This window comes from Lonchura striata, chromosome 20 (assembly GCF_050655825.1).
Source record: "Lonchura striata isolate lonStrDom1 chromosome 20, ASM5065582v1, whole genome shotgun sequence".
In the NCBI taxonomy this organism is placed as follows: Eukaryota; Metazoa; Chordata; class Aves; order Passeriformes; family Estrildidae; genus Lonchura; species Lonchura striata.
Window position 1 is genome coordinate 8863768 of NC_140722.1, and position 23715 is coordinate 8887482.

Below are 23715 nucleotides of genomic sequence, written 5' to 3' on the forward strand. Positions count from 1 at the left end.
AGATGGCAAACAGGATTCTTTTAACATTTCCAAGTCCTCACGCATAGAGGAAAACAAGAAAAAAATAAATAATGCTGCCTAAGGAGTTCTTCCTTTTAGCTGGCTTGAAACTGCAGCACTTTTCCCAAATGTTGAAATGCAAAGGAACATTTGAAATATGTCCCTTTCTCTGCCACACGAAGCCACAGTGTCCCAGTGGGATTTCTGCTGAACAGCTGTGGTTTCTTGTCTGAGTGCCTTGTGTCCTTTCAGTAAACAGCAACCCAGCTCTGCTTCGCTGGAGAGCCTTGCATTGCTGCACCCAGGCTTTGCTCCTTTCGTCAGAGCATCTTTCTCTTGAAAAATGTGTGGAAATCCTGTCACAGTTGTTTGGGGTTTGGATTTGTTTTTCCCTTTATAGTGTGCAAGAAGTACTAATTGATGTCCACATGCAGAAATTAGCCAGAACAGCTTCTTGTTTTGCAATAGTTATATGATGATGCTGTCTCTTCCAGATTAATATGTGGAAATTTAGTGTTTACACTGAAATAAAATTTCTTTCTTTACACATGCAGCTCACTCAGAACTTATTTTCTTTATAACTTATTTCTTCATAGCTATTACAGTCAAATATTTGTGTAGGTTAGGCCTTATTATTTATCATCGTTCCTCAGGGAAAATTATTCTTTTTGTGAAAGAAAATTTCTGCCAAAGCAACATGTGATTTAATTTTCAAAGTCAAAGAAAATTTTGTTAAACTTACTAATCCTGAGTGTTTAAACCATTACTACTTTTTAAATAGAAAGTAGAGAAATTACTTTTTTGAAGAACAAACCAATTGTCTAAGTAAAAGAATTTTCCTGCTTGAACATCAGACAATTACTGTCTGTATGCTCTAAAATGTTGATAGTGTGGAAGAGGCAAAATCTGTTTACATTTCAGAAAGAATGTTGTTTGCAATAGTCAAAGTCTTCAGGTGTTTATAAAATATCCTCTGGCCTGAGCTGGAGATCAAAAATAAAATCAAGCCTGGTTGTCTGGACTTCATCATGTCTGAAACTGCCTGAATAAGCAGCTCACAGAGTGGTGAGAATAATTCTTCCATTCCTTTTATTTTAGGAGAAGTTGTGTGAGGAGTCCTCTTCTTTTGATTTGACTCCCTATGATTTGGCTTCAGCAATGGATGCAATAAATGTTGTCCTGGAGGAGCAAGCCAAAGTGGTTCAACAGAATGAAATCAATGCTGAATTCAACATGGAATTGGCCAGTTCAGGTGTGTTTGACAGTGACACATCTTTGTCTCTGTGGGATTATAAAGTGCCACTACCAAGAACTAGAACATAACTTTTAGAGAAAGTTTCTGGGAAATTTACACTCTCCATAGTAAATAAATTGCTGTTAATTAGTAATTGTTGCCAGACACTGTAAGATTTGATCAAACCAATGTGACATAAGGGATTACAAGAGAGAACAGTGAAGGGAATGCAAAAGATACCTTTCCATGCACACAATTCTAACCTTCATAGCCATCATTTCTGGAAAGGCATAAAGAAACTGGGAATGAAATAGATGTGGAACAACCTCTTTGAAGTCTTCACTTTTTTCAACAGGACTGAACATGGAACTGGAAGATATAGCAAAGATCAAGAGTAAGTGTATTTTTTGTGCTGTTTAAATAGTTTTAAAAGGTCAGCAATTACAAATCAAGCTCACGTAGCATGGCCATATACATTACTTATAACTGAGACATTCATTGACATTAAGTTGTCTGGCTTTTCTCAAGATGTTTTTGGAATGTTTAGTTCGTTTTTTCCTAAGAAGAGAGATTTGGCAGATGAATGTGTCTTTTCCTTCGTTGTTAGAAGTTCCCATCTTTTCTAATGTTGTCAGTGTGCTGGAATTGCTTCAGTCGCATCATTCTGCTGTCAGCACCTGAAGTTAACATCAAGGGCTCGAGATACCTCATGTATACAAAGCATTTCCAAGAACAACTTTCCCTGTCTGTAAAGAGTTTAACATTTAGCTGCTGACTTCAGCTTCATTAGGAATTGAGGTCATGGAAGTTCTTAGAGTTGAATATGAATATTTAAACGTGGTATCCAGGAAATTAGTTTTGATAATTTTGATTTTTTTTACAGAGTTGAGAGAAGAACAGCTGGGCTGCTCTTTTTTGTAACAGCCTTTATAATAGAGTACATTTGAAAAAGTGACTTAGATGTGCCCCAGACATAACTTTCTGTGCAACCTAACTTTTTCCTCTTAATTTTCCTAAAGAAATTCTTCTTCAACTTGAAAGTGCTATTGATGCAGTAGAGCTGCCAGCAAATGGCAATGGAGTCACCAAAGAGGGAAGGTATATTTCTTCTCATTAATGTGTTTAAATGTTAAAAAGAACAGCAAATTGGAGCTGGGACAGCTATTGGAGTTATAGCTCTATTCTAGTTTCTGGGAATAGTATTTATTGAAGATTTTGGTTTTCCTTAAATCCCCTATCTTTAATAATCATTATTTTTGGAGGAACTCCTTTTTTTAGTGATGCAAGAGTAAAAAATCCTCTGCTTGGGTTTCCTGAGCTGGAAGAAGCTCCTCATTGTGCTTCTTTCAATTTTGTGTCATGATTTAAGCAGAGGTACCAGTGCTGCAGTGATGTATCTGAGGTACCTCTGAGCTCTGGAAGACCATTTCTAAACTGATACTTGTACATGCTGAAAAAAAAATCACGAAAATTGCATGCCAATCTGCTTCTAACTTAATATTGGATTGTATGTTGGAGAGGAATGATGGGAAAATGGAATGATGTGGTCTGTGTGCTTCTGCCATGGCGATATTGTGCACTGTCTTTATAAGCAAGTACTTAATTTTATTCTTGGAAATTTTTCATTCATATGGAGACAGAAATGTGTATTGTTACCTGATGGTGAAATTGTTGTTCTGAAAGAGTAACATTATTTGTGCCCATTTGATTCTCTACAGTGTTTACCCATTTCTGCTTTTTCTTTGTAATTTGCAGCTACATCTTTGATCTGTTTGCAGAGGCCCAAATAACACTGCAGACCAAATCCTCCCTCTTGGAGTCACTGGAGCAGATTTTACAGTTTCTTTCAGGCCGTAAGTGCATGAATTCCTTAGATGTTTTACTCAGAATTTTCTACTTAGTGCAAGAAACTGGACATTTGTGTTGTTAGGGGTGACAATCAAATGACAAAGCTTCTACAAGCTAAAAACCTGACCTTAAGGACTTGTCTTTTTATTAAGGTGTGCAGGGTCCTCTGCTGGGAAACATATTTTATGTCTGTTCATGTAACTGAGCTGATGCTGAGAGCCACCTTGTGTCAAAACATGAGTGTCTACCCACGTATGGGTCCATGCATGCACATAGAGACTTTTGCACAGACACTATTTTTCTCCAAAACCACATGGATTGTGGTGTGAAGCTTACTGACATTTTGCTGATGGTGCTTTTCGTGTCTTGAGCTCTTCTTTGGTCCTGGAGTTAAAAAACAGGAAGGTGGAGAATTGTATAATATGGGGTTTTTTTCTTCCTTGATTTAACAAGCTTATCTTATAGTGTCTGTCAGCATCTTGTTCTTAAATTGCTCTTCTGTAAAGAAAATGTTTCAACTTCTACATGTGTTAAGAAAATTATTTCGCTCTTACCAGCAGACTCTTCAGAAAAAATATTGAAGGGAGTAGAATACAGACTGTCAGTTCTGCAGGGACATCCTTGGATGACACATCCACCCTTCCTTTTTTCTTTGCCCAGCACCTTTCTCCTTTTAGGCCATTTGCATTCTGGCCTGACAGGTGCATCTGTTGATCATTTCTGCTGCAAAATCCCCACCATCAGTGTATTTCATATGTTAACTGCTCCTCTAATTGCTGCTTTAATTAGCTCCTTTCCCATTTTTAGGACAGAGAAGATCTTTATTAAGTGTATTTAATTTTCTGGGGTGACAGCTTCCCAGTGTCTCAGACATGGAATGCAAGTTTTATAGTTCTCTTTGCACCTTGGATAATGATGAAAAACTTGAAATAAATTATTTGTTTCTGAGAATATTTTCAAGTCATATTCAGTGTTGAGCTGTTCAGATAAGGTGTGGCTATAAGCAAGAGGATGTATATTTGTATTTTAAGAGTAATCTTTTGTTGCTTTCTGCAGGTACTGGGATATTTGTCAATACATCTGGATTGCATAAGGTCTCAGATATTATTCAGGTAAATATTTGATGTTGCTTCTATAAATATCTGAAGGATAGAAGAGTTGGTTAAAAAGATGTGGAAAGATATTGGATCAATTTTATTCTTGCTGGCATGTACTCTTGTGCAGTGGTACAAGTTTATAGGTTTTGAGGAGAAAGCTGCTGCCTGATGGGATGGATTAATCTGATTTTTACCCAGGTTGTTCTTTTGTAGTTCTGGTCTCCCTTTCTGGAGATGCTGGATTTAAATTTTGGCTGGGCTTAGCATCCACCAGGTGGAGCTGAGTCATTGAACTTCTCTGCAGCAGTGTTTGGGAATATGAGATCATCTTATGAAATAACAAGAGAGGCTAAGGAAAAGAGCAAACAAAAGATAATTTTACGGTATTTTTAAAATTTAATTATTAACTTATGAGATGTCTAAAATAAAAATGTTTCAGTTCCACAGGAACTGAATGTGACACTTATGGATATCCACATAATGTTGTCTGTCATCTCCCTGTTGTGCACTTCCAAAACTTTGATTATGAAAATCCCAAGGCCCATAAAATTTAGAGGTGCAGTGGGCCAGTAGTCTGTCTAAAATATGTGTGCAAAAGAGCACCAGAGATTAACACCCTGTTTAAAACTGAAAATGAAAAATATATTCAAACCTTGCAGACCTGTATGATAAGACAAGTCACCTGGGTGTGTTTTGAATGGTCCTGGCAGGTTTGCAGCACTGAATTCTGAATGCATGGGTGTCTGTGAGGGTGCATTCACAGTGGCATACACAGGATTTTGTTTTGCTAGCAGTGGTTAAACAAAACCTTCATGTGTGTTCCAGTACAGTAGTAGTGATTTATGTACACTGGTACCAAATGGTTTGAACTGGGAGATGTTGCTGTTCTGAGGGAAGGCCAGGTGAGCCTAATTTAAATTGGTTTTCAAGGTTTCAAAGCTGAGAGATGAGTAAATTCAGATATAGAAACTAGGTCCTCTGATCCCAGGGGACTGTTGTCTAAGACTGGGAATAATTGTCTATGTGTGCTCTTTTGGGCTGTGGATGGACAAAAGGAGATTTGAATTTGGAGGGGAAAGCTCAGGTCCCTTTTCTGCTGAGGACATGCACGTGAGCAGTGCCTGCAAAGGATCTGCCAGGGGAAAGTTTGCCACCTTGAGACAGGTGGGACATGGACAGAGTTTTTGTTGGGTAAACAGTGTTTGCTTCTTGCAGAGTCTTTGAGTATTAGTCTATCACCAGCTTGTTTTAATGAATAGTAATTTTTTTCTTACTTTTCAAAGAACATTATAAAAATGTCTTTTGTACACCACATCTTTGGCTATTTTTCAGAAGTAAATATTTCCAGGAATTATGCTTTTTTTTTTTTTTTTTTAATTTGCTGGGGAACATCTTGTAACTAGCTGATACTCTTATGAGCTTGGCTAATTCCTATCAATGTCTGGAGAAATTTTGTTTAGAAAAATTAGCAGAGTTGTAAATATTTGAGAACCACAGCTGTTTTCATTGAAGTTGCATGGGGATGCTTTATGTTTTAAAGAGCATCATCTGTAGTCATGAGACATCACATGCAGGAAAGGGGGGGAAAAGCATAACTCTGATAGAAGCTTTTAATTTAATATATGGACAATTAGATATTATTACAACTTGATTATTTTTCTAAGCAGAATGTTATTAGCAGAGGGACCACAAATGAAATTTTAAACTGAAGGAACTCAAAAAGTTCTTCTGTGCGTGGTTGTGACTGATCTCCTTAGAATGTTTGTTTATCCACAGTCAGAGTTATGAACAGTGTGAATAATAATATTGTCATTTGTATAGTTTGAGTATATTTAGATACTGGGTTGCAGTTTTTGGAACAATGAGAGCACCATGTGGGTAGCAGGAATTGCCTGGAAGAACTACATTTATTTAAGGTTCTCTGTCTTGTTTGATAACAAGAGTAAGGAAATAAATTTAAGGTTATTGCAGCAGTAACTTTTGTGGAGACATTTCTCAGTGCAAAGACACATTAGGGGTTTTACCAAAAGCATGTATGGGTATGTATGTATCAAAAATAAAGTGGCCAGCAGGACCAGGGAGGTCATTGTCCCTCTGTGCTGGGCAGTGGTGAGACTTCACCTTGAATCCTGTGTCCAGTTCTGAGCCCCTCATGACAAGAAGGACATTGAGGGGCTGGAGCATGTCCAGGGAAGGGAATGGAGCTGGGGAAGAAGCTGGAGCACCAGGAGAGGCTGAGGGAGCTGGGGGGGCTCAGCCTGGAGGAAAGGAGGCTCAGGGGGGACCTTCTCACCCTCACAGCGCCCTGACAGGAGGGTGCAGCCATTGGGGGGTCAGGCTCTGCTCCCAGGGAACAAGGGACAGGACAAGAAGAAATGACCTCATGCAGTGCCATGGTAGGTTCAGGTTGGACATCAGGGAGAATTTCTTCATGGAAAGGGTGGTCAGGCATTGGAACAGGGTGCCCAGGGAGGTGGTGGAGTTCCCATCCCCGAGGGTGTTAGAGGAACGCCTGGATGTGGCACTCAGTGCTCTGGGCTGGTGACAAGGTCACAGGTTGGACTCTACCATCTTGGAGGTAATTTTTAACCTAAATAATTCTGTGATTCCATTTCCCTCCATTTTCCAGACAGTCTTCAGCATGGATCCCCCAGAAGGAGTCACAACAGGGTTCCTGCCACGTCAGGCAATATCTAAATATTACAAGGTATGGGAGGCTTTGTGTGCTGCATTTATTCTCACAGCATTTGATGTCTGTACTCCTTGTATCTCAGACTTGGAAGGATGTGGATAGTACAGCACATGATGTTGATTACAGGGAGGAAGAAAAGAGCACACAACCTAAAAAAAACCATCAAAGGAACCTGTATTTAATTTAGATTCTGAAGAAAGCCACAATTTTTAAAGGAGTTTGTAAATGAATTATGACAACGCAGCAAATGTAAATTTCATAAAAATTTGAGACTGCATATTAAGCAAGAATCAATGTGTTCTTCCACTAAAGTATTTTTAGTTTAGACCAGTGCTAAGCAAATGCAGCAGAACCACTGAACCTCCTCCCTGAAGTTGTTTTAATTTGTTTAAACTTTAGAATTTATGGGATGTGTTGTTATGATGAATTTCAGGAACAGATTTTTTTCTAGCTATCACATTTAGACTTGATACTATTTTTGTTGCCAAATGAAGCAAATCTTTCCACCACTATAGTCTTCTGTATTTAATCTGTGTAGTTTATGCTGGTGGAAATACCCAAATAACTGGGTTCCTGGTCTCTGCTCGGATCAGCCCATGAAAAGGTCTTCCCATCATCTGACTCAAAAATGACTGGTTGGATGGTGATGCACTTCTTATGCTCCTTAGTTTTGAAATATTGGAAGCAAAATAGGAAGGACACAGGAAATTATACAACCTCAGTAACAATGTAAAAGTGGTGCTAATTGCATTAATTTCTCTTAATGTAGGCCGGGTGTTTTTTGAAAGATGAAGTTCAAGTTTGTTTCTGCAGCCATTGCTAGAAATGTTTGTTACTTTCATTCAGGTACATATTCATGTGGATAATGGTAATCAGAAAAAGAAACAAAGGACAGATCTCTGGAACTCATCATCTTCAAAAAGACAAGGTACAGGACTGTTCTTAGGGAGGTTCGTACAAAAGCTGGATTGAAAAATCCTCAACTGCTCCTTTCTGATTCAAATAGAAGAAAATAAGTGCAGCTTCATTGTGAATACAATGAGTTGGGGACAGGCTTTTCACTTTTATAGTTATTTCTGAAGGGGAGGTGACATATGCCATCTCAATATAAAAATGTCTTGTACCATTGGTGTTTTGTGCACTGCTGGAGTTCTTTTAGGGCAATGATTCTGGTGAAAGAAGATCATCTCCATCATGGAATTGTGTGTATTGTTGTAGAGAAAATCTTTAGAGCAGCCAAGAATGGGGAACTCTCCTCCAGCCCTCAGGTTGATATTGAAGTTCATGACAGGTTCTGTTCTCCTCATACCAGCTGGATTTCTCTGTACAACTGTGTTGAGTTAAACACAAAATTGATGTTGAATAAGGTTGTAACTGCCTGTGGCAAGAAGGGGGTTCAGGTACAGTTATGATGGCAAAAATGTTTGTCAGAGATTGTATAGGAGTAAATTCCGTTCCATTCTCTGTTGAAATTATTTACATTGTGGAGGTGTTACAGTTTGACTCATTTTTGGAGCTCTGTAGGAAAGGTTCATGTGATGTGCCAGAGAGCTTGTCCAGATCACGTGAATTCTTAGGCAGAAAATGTTTTGCCTTGGAGCATGTTTACTTTTACTGGGATCACCTGCTTAGCGAAACTTCCTAATTTGAGCAACTTTCAAGATGTGTTGTCAGTTCTTGATAGTTTCAGCTTCAACTATATTTTCCAGTTCGACTGGGATTTCTCTCTCTCCTTGTCTCTCTCCTCCCACCCGTTTTGTTCCTTATGCTCTGCAAATCCCATATCTGGAATTACCTCATTATAACTGTTCTTCAAAACCATACATTTAGAAGAAAAGAAACTTGGCTTCTGAATCAAAGGCTTATCCTAATGCTCCTAATAAAGCAGCACCAAGCTTGGCTTTGTTGGACTGCAGCATTCATTCTTTCTGATTTTTTAAATTTTTTTTTTAACAATTAGGTTGAAAAGAAAACATTTTCAGTTAGAGAAGACAGATGCAGATCCCTTTATCTAAGCCTTCTTAACAGAGCACTGTTCAGGGATTTTTATAAATACTTTGTCTCATAACTATCTACTTAATTATTCAGTTAAGTGCTCATGATTATGTAAGTATCTGTTTCATGGAAGTCCTTCTTTTAAGGACAAAAGTAACATTTTTCAAAGAATGAATTTCCAAGGATTTACTGGGTTTGCACATAATATCCCCTTAAATATTTCCATGAAGTTAGTGTCGTTTGGTAATCACTAAATGTTGTTTTCCTGAGATATTCCTCAATTGGAGTTTTAAGATAAGATATAGGAATAATTCTGAGTAGATTTGGTTAAAGATGGGTGCAGGAAGAGGCTAATACAAACATTTTTAGGTTAATTGCACAATTTGGAGGATTTATACACAGAAATACAAAGCAGTGAGAGAATTCTGTGATTCGGTAAATGGATTCTAATATATTTATTTTTCAAATAAGAATGGTATTTGCAAGTACCTGTGTAACACACCTCAGTATGCTGAGACTTGTGCTTTATATAAGCCTAGCAGAGGCCAGACATGTTAGATGGAGTCTCTGGTTTCCTGTAATGATATAGCAAATTGTATAGAAATAATTCAAAACATTTAAGAACAGCTGTTTTCCAGGGATTTTGTGGAAATTACCCACTCAAACATCATTCTCTACAAAGTAGTTGGTGAGGAGAAGGCATAGCTTGGGGTGGCTGATGAGATTCCTGCCTGAGTCATCTGGGAACAGATGCTGTTATGTCTACAATATTGGACTGTTGCAGTTTAATTTAAAATGCTCCTATTCATGGTTTGCTCTAAACCACCATTTTGTAAACTATTAGCAAGCCATTTCTCCTTGCATTAGCTGTCCTTGTACCAGGAATGGAAAAAGCTGCTGCAGAGATTAGCTTTGTTTAACACCCAACACTTCCTGCTGGTGAATGGGACCTGGAAAATTGATTTATTATTGTAAAGCTTAAAGACATCATTGCAGCACACCAGGCTAAAAATGTACAGCAGTCCCAACTTGTCCAGGAACTGGGAACTGGTGCTTGGCAGTTGTCATGCTGGGTTACAGAAATGTGTTTCCAGCTGAGCACTGGAGGAGCAGACATGAGGGGCTGGTGTCCTTTTCCAGGCCATCCCATATTAGCCCAGTTTGGTTTTGTGCTGGGATTTTTTGGGTTCCTGGCTGAGTGACTGTGTTGTCTGTAGATACTCACTGGCTTGTCCATGCACAGATCCAAACTACTTTGCACCAATTGTTAGTGTGAGTTAGAAAGATAGAGAATTTGCTGAATTTTGGAATGTGAGTCTTCCAGAGTTTGGACATTGTCTGTCCAAATGAAGGAATGGTAAATTTTTTAGCTAAATGTTCACTTGTAATTCTAAGCTGTAAGTGACTCACTCACTGGGCAAATACTAATGGGGATTTCCTGAAAACATCAGCCTTTTCTTTTGGAAACTAAGGCTTTGATTGACATACGTAAATTTCAAAGAAATGCATGTGATACTTGTGTGAGAGGTATTTATTTTTATTACTGAAAACAATCATGAAAATCAGAAACAGAAACAAAAGCTGATGTTTGATCTGGCTGCTCTTGTTCTTGACATGGATATTGTTTTCATTCCCTTGTGCCCGTGTCTCTGACAAGCTGATGCAGTTTTCAGCAAGCTTGAGCTGAACAATGAATGAAATTACTGATGAGATTTATTTATTTTTCTTAATAACTTACATATTTTCAGAGTCAGACACCAAAATACATGTGTGTGTGTCTATATATATGTGTCACCACATCCCACAAAAGATTTGAGCAGAAATTGAAATGTCTGGGAACTGACTCTGGGGAAAGTGGGAAGTTTAGGTGAAAGATTTATAGCCTATATAGTTATATAGGAAATTCCTCATAAAGAAGGGGTTATTTTTTCAAGCAGGTGCACAGTTGGACACACTTTCTTATTACATTATGAGGAAGCAGTGATGTTTTAATTAAAAGTCATTAAACCTGGCAAAAACCAAAGAAGGACATACCATACATCTGGAATTTTAACTTTGGATGCTGTCTGGTTTACTCTCAGAAGTTCAGGTGCAGTGTGCCATATGCTGGTCATAGTCTAGTTTTTCCACTTTGACTGACTTCTTAGTGTTTTGTCTTTATTTAATGCAGGGAAGACTTTAAGCTATTGGTGTTTCAGCCCTGGGTACAGCATGCATGAGCTCGTTCGACAGGGAGTCAGGACAATCATCCTCACCAGTGGGACACTCTCCCCTCTCTCATCATTCACAATGGAAATGCAGATGTGAGTACCTGGGTGTGGGAGCACTGCCATTCCTGAGAAATGCACAATCTGCTCTCGTGGATTTAGGTTTTATCTCAGGATTTTAAAGTGTTCTGTTTGCCCAGAGAAGCTGTGGCTGCCCCATCCCTGGAAGTGCCCAAGGCCAAGCTGGACAGGGTTTGGAGCAGCCTGGGATAGTGGAAGGTATCCCTGCCCATAGCAGGGGGTGGAATAAGATGAGCTTTAAGGTTTCTTCCAACCAAACCATTCTATAGTTCTGGAACTGGTAGGGAATAATATAATGGGTATGACTGGGATCTTCCTCTTTTTTTTTCTCCAGCCCTTTTCCTGTTTGCCTGGAGAATCCTCATGTAATTGATAAACACCAGCTCTGGGTTGGGATCATTCCAAAGGGGCCTGATGGAACTGTGCTTACTTCCACCTATGAAAGAAGGTAATGAACTTCCATGTGGAATCCTTCTTTGAAGTGTAGAGTTCCAACGTTTTGGGTTCTGTTAACAGGAGTATGCTAGCTAAGTAAGGGATCTCTAGTGGTTTTCTTGGATAAATGCTGGATAACAACACCCTTTAACCACCCCTACTCAAGGCCTGGAAGGGATCAGGTACCAAGGGCTTGATAGTCCTTGATGGCCATGACCAGCCTCAGCTGGGACCTGCACCCACAACCATCCCCCCAGGAGCTGCACTGAACCCCATCCAAAAATTTTTTTTTTGCTGAAGGCTTAATTGATTTGAAACGTAACTGGCCTTTGCAATAACTATTTTTATATTTAAAGCTTGTCACCATGCCAAGCCTCTCTTTCACCTCCAGGTTGCCTCCTTAAGGAAAACATGTCCAAATATTTGTCAAGCTTTTCATCATCATTTTTCTTGCTCATATGGTCTTCCATCACTTTTTGTCTCTGATCTGTTGTTCAGAGTTGGCAGTGCTTCTGCTGCCAGCAAAGGCCAAATTATTCCACAGAACTGGAAAGGGACCCAGCAATTGTAATGGATTTTTACAGAGAAGTCATAATCTGGAAAACCCTAATTTCTCATTTTCAGAAGTTTTAGTGTACCATTTCAGTGCATTTCTGTTGAAGGTGCTGTCTTTTAAAGAAGAAGGGTTGGGGATTCCACCCCTCCAGGGCTTTAGAACATGGGGATTTTTTTGAAGGAAAGAGATTCATTGTGTTCACTCTGTTTTGACAACATCTCTGTGTTGATACTGGTATATATGTTAGGTATATATGGTAGGTTTTTTCCCTGCATATATAAATTTTCTGGGAAAACAGTACACAAAACTGCGGGGCACTAAAAAAAAAGGGAACATAAAGGCATGAGAGAACAGGGGAGTTTTCAGTCAGGTCTGGAAGAACATAAATATGGCTCATTGGAGGACAGGACTTCTTCAGCTAAAGTGATTTACTAAATAATAACCATAGTAACCAACTTGTGCTGCAGCAGTGCCACACCTAATTCATCAATTATTACATTAAATCATTGTAATGTTAGTCAAGCTTGGCACACTTCCTAGCAGAACTCTCACGTGTGTTGCTACTCACATGGCTGCCCGTTTCTACCTCTGCATTTTGAAATATTGAAGCTTAGATTATCTTCAGAGCTATCAATATTTCATAGTATTAATAAAATGTAGTCAAGGTATTATTAATTCTTGCCCTTGGTGTTGATGATTGCCGCAGGAGGAAGAGCACCTGGGAGTCTGGAAATGCTATTTTGGATGAGTATCAAAGGAAGTCAGTGTGGATGAAAAACATAGAAAAGGAGATGCAATTGTGTTATTTGATTTTTCTTCTTTGTAGGTTTTCAGAGGATTATTTATCTTCTCTGGGGAAAACAATTGGTAAGTGAAGCATGTGGATTTCAGAAATGGGTTAATGCCCAGGATTATTGGAAATTTAGAAAGGGCAATGCTAAAGAAGATGCAGTAAGAGAAAGGTAAAGGATTGCAGTGTATATCTTGCTGCTGTCAGGTTTTCTGTGTTTCTGCTTGCTCAAGGCAGCTGGCTGCTGCAATAGTACACAAAATTGAGTCTCTGGCCTCATATTTCCAAGTCTGGACTTCATTTTTATTGTCAGGAGTTAGTGTTTGAGTCAAAAATGTGGTTCCTAAACACTGTCAGAAAGTGACTCAAACTAGGAAATCAATAGCCGGAGATGATGCAGCCAAGGATGAGCAGAGCAATTGAGGATCACAGGAAATCAGTGTAATTTTTAGTGATACTTTAAATGTGTCAAGCCTTCCCGAAGTCAGCATTTATTGTTTTGGTAATGTTTTATAAATATAATAGAATTACAAAATCATAACACATAAGGACAGAATAAAAGAAGATAATTTGTCTATCTTGGCTAACGCAATTGACAAGAATCTGTTAAATCTAGGAATGCTTGAAGGATATGCAGGAGAAATGAAAGCTAGTTTAGCTTCTATGTTAAAGTTTACACCTTGATAAGATTATAAAATGATTTTAAGCAATGAAACAACTTCGGATACACATTCATGTCAAGAAAGTAGAAAATACTATGGAAGGAGGCCACGCTGTTGTTTTTCCTCTGCAGTCCATGTTCTCCATCCCAGGATGAAAATGCCCTCAGCTACACACTTGTCTTCTCTCCCTGCAGGTAACCTTGTGCGACTTGTGCCACATGGGATGTTGGTGTTCTTCCCATCGTATCCAGTCATGGATAAGAGCCTGGAGTACTGGAGAGTATGTTCATTGCTCTGCCTTTGTTAGGTGGTTTGGTTACTTGCATCAGGCAGCTTGTAGTTATTCCATTTAACCATGTCAATTAAAACCTTCTAGTGGAAGATGTCGCTGCTCATGGCAGGGGGTTGGAACTAGATGATTATTAAGGTCCCTTCCAACCCAAAAGGTTCTGGGATTCTATGAAAAATTCTTTGTTAATAAGTAAATTATAAAATCTGGAATGTAAAATCTCAAGTAAGACTTATTTTGATCACAATATACTGAAGTGCAGTGCTGCAGAAACCAAATCCAAAAGAATCTTAATATATTATTCCATCTGATGTCACATTTTTAGTTCCCCAGAACTTTCTTTATTAAACCTCTGAATTAGAATTGATCTCTGTGTTTCAACACTTGGCGGGTGGAAATCCCAATATGAGCATTTCTCCTTTAACTTGTAACCATTGCAACTATAACTTCTGGTTTTTCTGTGCTCATGAGTTGAATGTCCCAGGTGAGATTTGCTAGAACAGTTTTGGTTTAAATGCTCCTTGAAAAGGCAGGGGCAGAGGTTTCATGCTGTGGAGTGGGACTGGGAGGTGTGTGCTGGAACTCTCCCATCTGCCTGATGTCTGAGGTGCACCAACTGCAAGGAATCACTGCTAGTGCTCTCAGGGGGTTGCACGTTTCTGCTTCCATCTCTTCCTGTGTTTGGCAGCAGAGGAGCAGGCTGTGGTGGGGAAGTGTAGTGACCATTTCTGAGCCTTTCTGATCTTGTGGTGTGAGCACACTTGGCATTTCTGACCCGCTCCTTTTCTTTCTAACAGGAGCACGATTTTGCCAAAAGAATAGAAGAAGTGAAGCCAATGTTTGTGGAACCCAGGAACAAAGGAAGCTTTTCAGAGGTTGATTATTTGCATTATGTACCTCTATAATTTTCAGAAATTGTTTCTATGTTTAATGACTCTCTAAGGTGTGTTTGGGTGTGAAACTCCCCAGTTTTTGGCCTAGGGTGAAAGTAAAACTCTGCTACTTTGAAGTGTAGTTTTCCTGTGTGCATTCTTCTTTTCCTCTCTTGTCTGGCCATGCAGGGTTCAGTCTTCATTTAAATCTGGTGACGTAACAGCAGCTAAAATACACAAGTGCTGAGTAATAGAGTTGGTGGAAAGCTGTCACTTCAGTAGTCAGCATTTGTAAATATTCTGCAGGATTTTTCCTCCAGCTCATCCTGATTTGGATGTTTAAGAATTGTGCAGTGTGTCATCCTGTTTATTTATAACTATTCTGTTTGCTTCTTGGAATAATTAATATCTAATAATTGCTTTCCTGTTTTGTCTGTTTTACTTAACGATCTGCAGAAACACAGGATGGTTCATCCTATCAGAAGTATCTGATTTTTTTTATGCTTATCCAGATGTGTTCTGGATTTCACAGTGATATAAGGATTTTGCTGGGAAAATGGCTTCTCACACTTCCAATTAGTTAAAAGTAAAGACAATTATACTAAGCCAAATTAATCACAGTTTAGATCTTAGTGTTCAAGCCAAATTTAGTTAGTACAGTGTAATACCATTCTTCCTCTTAAACTTGTTTCTATTTTAGGTTATTGATGCCTATTATGATAAAGTTGCCTGTCCTAAGTCCAATGGAGCTGCTTTTTTGGCAGTGTGTCGAGGCAAGGTAATGTAATTGATAATCTGTTTCATCTGAGATCAGATTATATAATTTATAGGAAAAAAACTTCATTTTGGGTTTAAATATATTTCTTATTATTTGACTGTAATTATATGTGGGGAAAAAACAAGTCCTCTGAAGTTTTTTGAAAATTAGGTCACATTTCTGTATGATTCACTCCTGTTTTTATTGAGGGGACATATTTTGATTTCTCTGAAGTGGATGAGCATCATACTTGCATTTCATGTTGGCTGCTCACTGAAAACATAACCCATTAGATGAGAACAGCTGTTCTGGAGAACTGTAATGAAACAAGTTAAAACAACACTGCTGCAAACCAAACATAATGCTTAGCTTTAAAACATTTGCTTTGTTAACTTCCTGTTCTCTGGACACATTTGATGGCCCTTCCTTTGCATCTTCCAGTGCTGGTAAATTGACTTATGTTTATCAGTGGAAATATTGGTGAAATTACTCTTAGAGCCCTTTGCTGCTGTTCACTGTGTACCAGGAGAAGTTACAACTTCTTTTGCAATTTTGGTCCCAGTCTCCAAAGGGGCTGTTGGAGTGAAGGAAAGATGTAGCTCTCTCAAGTCTTGTTGCTGAGATTTGGAGAATTGATTCAGCTGAAAAACAAAACAGTTTTTTTCTTCCCCCTTGATATTTTTTCAGTCTGTTCAACTTTATTAATTTCACAAATTATTTGCCAGCACAGTGAGTGTGTACAGGGGCACATGAGTGCCAAATATTTGATGGGATGTCAACAGCACAGCTGCTGGACATGGCACTATAGTCTGGTGAATCTGATGGCTTTCTGTTATTGCTTTGAAGTGATTTTTTAAATTTTTGCTGTTGGAGAAGGTTTGTTATGTTGTTATGTCTTGTTAACAACCAGGGTGTGGAAGATTTAAACAAAGGTGTTGACATGTTCTCAGTACAGCTGCTTTTATCCAGGAGCAGCACAGCCATTAACAGGGTTGGCTGAGCTGTGCTTTGGCACAGGAAAAAGCCAAGTTTAAACTCTTGATAATAAAATTTACAAAATCTAGTTGAAATTATAAATTATTCATTGGAACTATTGATAAACTACACTTGGCCAGGGAGTTAATTGAATGGAGAAAAAAGGCAAACAACTGCTGAATTGCCCTGAAGTGTCACTTCAAACCCTGCTGATGATGGAAAACTGTCCCTGCAGGCCAGTGAAGGCTTGGACTTTGCAGACATAAATGGACGAGGAGTCATCATAACTGGGCTTCCATTTCCCCCTCGTATGGAGCCCAGAGTAATTTTAAAGATGCAATTCCTGGATGAGATGAGGAGAAGTGGTGCAGGTGCACAGGTGAGACAGGACAGCTTCTCACTCTTGGCTGTTTGAATGTTCATGTTATTGGTTCTCCCTCTTGTCCTAGTGGGTTTTGGGTTTTGTTATCCTCTCAGCATCGTGGGACCACGAATATCAAAAATTAAAAACAGCCTTGGGAATTTGTCACAAATTCCCTTTTTTTAATAATGTTGAGAGTTCCAAATTCTGGCACAGTCTTAAATATAGGCCCCAATAAAGGTTGTAATTAAAGTTTACAGAATCTTTGATGTGTGTTATCTCTCATTTTGAGGGATGTATTTCATCCAGAGAGAGCATGGGCAGGAAGCCTGTGCTGGCTGTTTTGGGAATCATTGTTTTGGAAGTGTGGTGGTGTGTGTTGGGATGTTTGGGTTTGGTCTTCTATTGCTTCAGGCACAAGAGTGAATGATGTTACAATTTAGTCTGATCTACAGGTCTCAAAGAATATGGAGAGTCTGTTGTACTGCCAAGGCTCTGAGTGCACCATATAGGAAATAGCCTCTCCAGCTGGACATTTCTTCTTGAGTTTTCTGTGCTCTGTAAGTCAGGTGTGACTTTTGAGTCCACCTGTCTTGGGTTTTCCTCAGCTCTTTGAGATTTGTCAGTACATGTGGTTGATACTATCCAACATCTGTGCTTCACTTTTTATTTATTTAGGAAAAAAATAGTGACTATACAGCACAAAGAGTACATTTTACCTGGTAAATAATGTTAATTCTTCATCCTACCTCTCAGTATCTGTCTGGGCGTGAGTGGTACAGTCAGCAAGCGTCCCGGGCTGTCAACCAGGCCATCGGCCGGGTCATCAGGCACCGCCAGGACTACGGGGCCATCTTCCTGTGTGACCACAGGTAAGCCCTGGCTCACTGCATCCCAGAATATTTGGGGTTGGAAGGAACCTTAAAGCTCATCTCATTCCAACCCCTTGCCAAGGGTAGACATACCTTCCACCAGGCCAGGTTTCCCCAAGCCCCATCCAACCTGCCCTTGAGCACTTCCAGGGATGGGGCACCAACAACAGCAACAGCTTTATATCCCAACATAGGTGTTGGTATTTTGAATATAAATGTGCTGATGCTGCTGTTTGGAAAAGGCTACAATTCATAATAATAAAATTGATTTATATAACAGGTTATATAAATATTGCACAGCTTCAAGAAAGTAACCAGATTGTTATCTTCTGCTCCCCAGCTATGTAGTCTTGGAGCTGCAGAAGGAGGTTAATGGTTTTAATGGAAAATAAACCAATTTTTTGAATTCACGTTTGTAATACCATGGGAAATTATGTGACAGCAACTTATGGTTTTGCATTTTCTCCATCTTTCACTTGAGATGGCAGTCAGCAGCACTGCAGTGTTTTGACAGAAGTATGGAAATGAGGACAGATTATGTTACTGAAACAACACTATTTATAGTCATATCCTATATTAACATTATACTGCATTAATATCCATTTCTGCAATGCTAATTAGTAGAATATGTATATTATAGGCACCAGGAATTTAATTGATGGTACATGGAATCAGCAAAGTTCTTTCTCCTGAGTAAAGGCATCACCCCATTATATTTACTGCACTGTTATGTCTTTATTTGTGTTGCTGCTTCTCTCTTGTCATTTTGGATAATGTCTAGATTTGAAAAGACAGGTGTCTGCTAAGGAAGGCAGGAGCCTCTTGAAGTGGAAAACATAAACTCCCTCCCTCCAAATTATTATAATTTTGAAATTAAGGGGGTCACAGGCAAATATATGGGAGTAGAAAAAATAGTTCTTTATTAGGAAAATAAAAATGCAGTAATACAAACCAACACTGACGGAATCAGAACATTACCCTGACACCCTGTGGCCCAGTGTTAGTAGTAGTCCTGTTAAATGATGTCTGCAGTCCTCCTGCAGTGACAGGTGTGGTTCTGTTGAAGCAGGGATCCTGTAGAAGGGTGGAAGGGTGGAGTTTTCCTCTGGGGATCCAGTGGTGGTGTAGATGAGCCTGGCCTTGCTCTGGGAATCCAGTGGGAAAAGGCTGACTGTGGTGTTCCAAATCTCAGATTATATCTGGGTAGGAATGCTTGGCTCCTCCCCTGGGTGGAGCATCTCCCAATGGGATGATGGAATTTTATTAGCCATGCAGTGAGACTCAACGGCCCATTAACAGAAGATGTTTCCCAGGGGGAGGATGGGTGGAAGAGATAAAAGAAAACTTCCCCACCTGGCTTTAATGGCTGACCCATTAACAGAAGATAACCACCCCACCAAATTCTAACAGCTGGCAAAAGAATACACACCCCTGGCCACCTCTTGCATTGCAACCTAAGACAGATAGTGATCTGAGTTTGTTTAATTAATTTAGCCCAACCTGGCAAATAATTCTCAGGTTTTCCCATCCTGCCCAGGTTCACAACTTGTGATGTCAGAGGCAAATTGCCTTCATGGGTCCGTCCCTACGTGAACGTTTATGACAACTTTGGGCATGCGGTCAGAAGTGTCTCCCTCTTCTTCCGTGTCGCTCAAGAAATTGTAAGTGTCTTAAAAAAAAAATCCACAAAATGAACAACCACTTACCTCAGTAGTGTTGGAAACTGGGAATGCTAAACTAGGTTAGAGATGTGAGAGAATCACAGAAGAATCACAGAGAATCTCAAATTGTAAGGGTTGCTTAAGGATCACCAAGTTCAGCTTTGTGCTCCTCGCAAGCCTGCCCAACACGGCGTCACTTGTCACTTCTAAACACTGGAAGATTTACTGGAAACGAGGTATGCCTCATCTTTCTCCAAGAGTGATCTGGGGCAGGATGTTGTTCTTATCCTGGGCAACTCATTAGCTTAGATCACAAAAACAACTTCCTCTTCCAGTTCCTCCTAAATAAATATGTATTTTTTGGCTGGTATGCAAATTCTGGAGCTGATATTGGCATCCAGAGGCTTTCTATCTCAGGATGAGGTTATATGTGTGGAAGGATCATACCCCAAAATTTAAATTGAAGCTGACTAGTAATAAAGAGTAATACAAACCATCAGTTGTTATTGCAGTTCAACACTGGGTCATCTTTACTGAAAGGGCTTCTCTATTACCATTAGGAAGTTGATGTTGCCTGTAATAATAGTTCCCTGATTTAAAAAGTAATATTGTAAAAAGGCTTCCTAATTCACTGGAAAAAGTCATAGAAGAAATGGGCTGGAAGCCAGAATGGGAAATTATTTGCTCCCAAAACGGAGGTTATGATTAAAATTAGCACTTAAAAATTTCATTTACAGACTTGGACAAGTTCCTGGAAGATGCTTTAGCCAAATACAAATTGTTCAGACAAATTAGTTACATATGGATGATGCTGCAGGACTTGATGATCTTTTCTGATCATAAGTGACAGTTTCATGGTAAATCAAAACCACAACCCATGTGCTTTATCAGAAGGAGCTGTTGTTGCAAGGATAGCATTAGGAAGTGATTGTTCTTTAGCAGGTCATGATCCTTTTTCTGGTACCAGGTCACTTAGAGTTAAGCCTCCTTACTGCACTTCAGCTGTGTTTCTTTTTTCCAAAAGCCCATAAACCAGCAGTCTTGCTACCAAAGGTTATTTGGGGAAAAGGAGATATCTTTGGATTGCTGCTGAGATTTTTGGTCACAGATGGAGTGGAAGTGGCCTTTGCCTGTGGTAACACTTTGTACACTGCTTGCAGATGCCCCCACCCCTGCCTCAGTGCCCTCCTGGACGTGCTGGTTCCCTAAGTGAAAGCAATGCAGCACCATCTACTTCATCTGAGCAGAGCCTCTCCCTGCAAAAAGCTAAAAACCTGGATGACCATGTTCCAAGTTTGAAGAGGAAAAGGAAAGGTAATGTTTGGGTCCTCACAGATACACTTTTTTGTTTTAAGCTGAACCACAAAAAGGAGGGTCAAGAAGATAGAAACTGGAATGGGAGGGAAAGTAAGGAGAGCTCAAAGACTGAATGTAAAAGTCTGGTCAGAAGGGACATAATTAAGCATTAGAAAATGGAGGAAAACAGTTGCAATTGCAGAGAAAAGAGGCAGATGGGGATGCCAAAAGTATCCCACAGAGGAGGAGGAGGAGTTTTTGTGGAGTATCACAAATACTTTGGAAAATAAGACCTGGAAATCTCTTTCTGCCTGGCACTGGCTTCCATATGTCCTCATCTCATCCTGTTGTATAGATGACTCTTACTCAGTAATCTTAAGAAAACAAAAGGGACATGGAAACAAAACCATATTTAAAATTTTATGGGTAGCTAATGCCAAAGAATAAATGTCAGATATTCTTTCAGCACTCTAGACTGCTTGCTGGTTTGGAACAGAGCAGTGAAGTTTGTTTAAAGCTCTGGTTCCTAATCAGTTATGAGTGAGTGTGAGGGTGAGTTCACATTGTATTTAAGCCAGTTGTTACCAATAAGGCTTAATAAAGCCTGGTAGCAGCCAGTATGATTGCTGTTTATTGTTCAAAGGGATTACTTTAGCCACCATTTTTTTCCCCCCCTCTCAGTTTCCAACTGTGCACTTTTTCCTCCTTCCTTTGACTTGAGTCCATCTTTTGTGCAGTTGCAGAGTGAGCTGCTGAGCTGTGCTAAACCAATTTATTTACCTTCCATACACTTGACTGCCAGATCCATCTCAAAGGATGGGCTGGAATGTGTGACTGGAGGTGAAGGGATGAAGCTGCATTTCCTGTTTAATAGAGATTTTCAGTTGCATTGCATCAGATGTAATGTCAAACTCCCCTGTAGTCATAGTGATCATAATATACTCCCATTCTTATCAAAACAGTGACTTTCCTTAGTAACTGACTGTTGGAGTTATTTCACAAAGTAGTGGAAATACATTTTGAAGGTAATGCCTTACGGAAATATCAAGCTGATACTAATTTAACCCTACTTACAGATCAAAATTCTTATATTTGAAACCTGGATTCTGATTAGTGAGAATATGAAGTTTGGACCTTGGTAACTGTGTCTTATGGGTATTGATACTGTGAGAATTGTAGGCTTTAAAAAAACTTGCACTGTTAAAAAGTAATAAATCATGTTTTGCACCAAAATCTCTTAAAAACTCCAGAGCTCAATTTTGGGAAAATCCATACATCTAAAATAATGGAACAGCTGCTTCAGTAAGACTTTTTCCCATTGATCCTAAGCCATTTTGGGGTTAAATGACTTAAGGAAAAGTTTGAGGGCAGTCTGCCAGGTTGTAGTAACAAATGCTTGAGCAATTTTGGAAGTTATGTATAAAAGCAGTCTTCTTACTAAATTATATAATGCAATTTTGCAAGAGGTGGAAGATTATTTAATGCATCAGCACATTCGTGGGTTGCTTTGTGAGATGGGGAGCTATCACTAAATTAAAGAAAATGCAGGAGAGAATGTGGAATGTGAATTTGTCTCCTGTGTTCTGCTGTGATGGCAGGAAATGGAGATGGAGCACCCAGCCTGTGTGTGGAATATGAACAGGAGTTTGTCTCACCCCGAAGAAAATGTGTTGGGCTCTTGGATGCCTTGGAACGCAGTGAGAAGAGCAGTGAAGATGCAGAGGAGGAAACTGATTTGCTAGGAGAGGAAAAGGTAATGGCAAAATACGTCCTTGTAAGTAATAATTGCAGGCTCTAAAGCAAAATGCTTTTGGCATCCAGAGAAACAGCTCAACCCTCTTTCAAGAAAAGCTCACTGTAATCAGCACCAGTAAATGCAAGTTCTCATAACTAAATGAATCAAAGGGTTTCCTTGCCACTTTCAAGTAGATGATCAACAGGTAGGTGCTCGTTCTGTGCTCCAAGGCTGCTGACCAGGAGATTACTGAAAGTTAACCACACTTTCTGAGGAGCAAGGAGCTCTTGGAAAAGAAGTTTGTAAATACATGATTTGTCCTGGGTGGCATCTGTGTCAGCACTTGGTATGAGATCAGATATTGAATTCAAAAAGGGTGGGAGAGGGTTTATGTATTAGAATTTGCATTTTCAGATTAAAATCTCTGATTTGCCCCAGAGAAAGAATGTTGCTGACTTGCAGAATATTTTATCTGAATCAAAAATCCTCTATCACATTAAGATCGACAAAGCTGCTTCTGTGCTGTTAATTTTCTTTCCTCTTGGACTGGTATTTTTGATACATCAGTGATTAAGCTGTGTTCTTACTTTCCCAAAACCCCTGTTAGCAGTAGTTGGAGAGGAGGCTACCTTTACTTGGTTGGAGTATTTTACTTCTGGCTTGCAGAGACAGTCATGGACTTCAGCAATACCTATTGCAGCATTCTGAAGTATTTCCCTCAGGGGAAGAATTCCTGAGGTAAAATGTGTAAATGTAGGAGTGTCTGGGGAATATCTGAGTAGGCCCAAGGACATGAATGGAGACACATACAAAATAGATGGAATGTACAAAGGATAGCAAATATTTAACTTGTGTGCTGCCAAGTGGGAAACAGGCTCTGTCACCCATTGGGTGGCCACGACATTGACACCAAAACCTATTCTTTGGAAAGCCTGGCCCATTTCCAGGGACTCTGGTAGCTCAGCTACAGAATATTCCTAACACAGCTGCAGTGCTTTTGGCAGAGCTCAGCATTTCCTGGAGTCAGATAAGCTGATAGACCCAATAGCTTGGCAGTTGCTCAGGTCCACTTCCCATTTGTGTATTTGGCGTTGCTGCTTGTCCGAGGCTTGTGGAGAGCTCTGGGGTCACCCTGTGCTGCTCTCAAATTTGTGACCTGATCCCAGCAGTCTGGTGAGTGTAGTCCCGAGACAGGCAGTGGCTCTCAGGCAGCCAGCCAGCTTTCACTCTTGAGCCCAGCACTGAGCACTGGATTTGGACTGAGGATGGGATTGGTGTAATTTCCTGTCTTCACCATCCA

At 39.6% G+C, this 23715-nt stretch overlaps 1 protein-coding gene across 7 annotated transcripts in view; it reads left to right on the forward strand.

The window, feature by feature from the left end:
* RTEL1 (regulator of telomere elongation helicase 1) overlaps nucleotides 1-23715 on the forward strand; it is a 45587-nt gene that overhangs the window by 6990 nt on the left and 14882 nt on the right. For 6 of the 7 annotated variants that reach the window (XM_085558154.1, XM_021527334.3, XM_085558158.1 and 3 more), the window contains exons 10-27: nucleotides 1099-1252; nucleotides 1590-1628; nucleotides 2254-2332; nucleotides 2990-3087; nucleotides 4139-4194; nucleotides 6809-6886; nucleotides 7718-7799; nucleotides 11037-11169; nucleotides 11489-11602; nucleotides 12972-13012; nucleotides 13792-13877; nucleotides 14684-14761; nucleotides 15459-15536; nucleotides 16726-16869; nucleotides 17608-17723; nucleotides 19261-19384; nucleotides 20545-20698; nucleotides 22279-22433. In XM_085558154.1, coding sequence (XP_085414280.1) covers nucleotides 1099-1252; nucleotides 1590-1628; nucleotides 2254-2332; nucleotides 2990-3087; nucleotides 4139-4194; nucleotides 6809-6886; nucleotides 7718-7799; nucleotides 11037-11169; nucleotides 11489-11602; nucleotides 12972-13012; nucleotides 13792-13877; nucleotides 14684-14761; nucleotides 15459-15536; nucleotides 16726-16869; nucleotides 17608-17723; nucleotides 19261-19384; nucleotides 20545-20698; nucleotides 22279-22433 — 1809 coding nt within the window. The remainder of the gene's footprint in view (nucleotides 1-1098; nucleotides 1253-1589; nucleotides 1629-2253; nucleotides 2333-2989; nucleotides 3088-4138; nucleotides 4195-6808; nucleotides 6887-7717; nucleotides 7800-11036; nucleotides 11170-11488; nucleotides 11603-12971; nucleotides 13013-13791; nucleotides 13878-14683; nucleotides 14762-15458; nucleotides 15537-16725; nucleotides 16870-17607; nucleotides 17724-19260; nucleotides 19385-20544; nucleotides 20699-22278; nucleotides 22434-23715) is intronic. The other variant, XM_085558156.1, reaches the window with a different exon arrangement.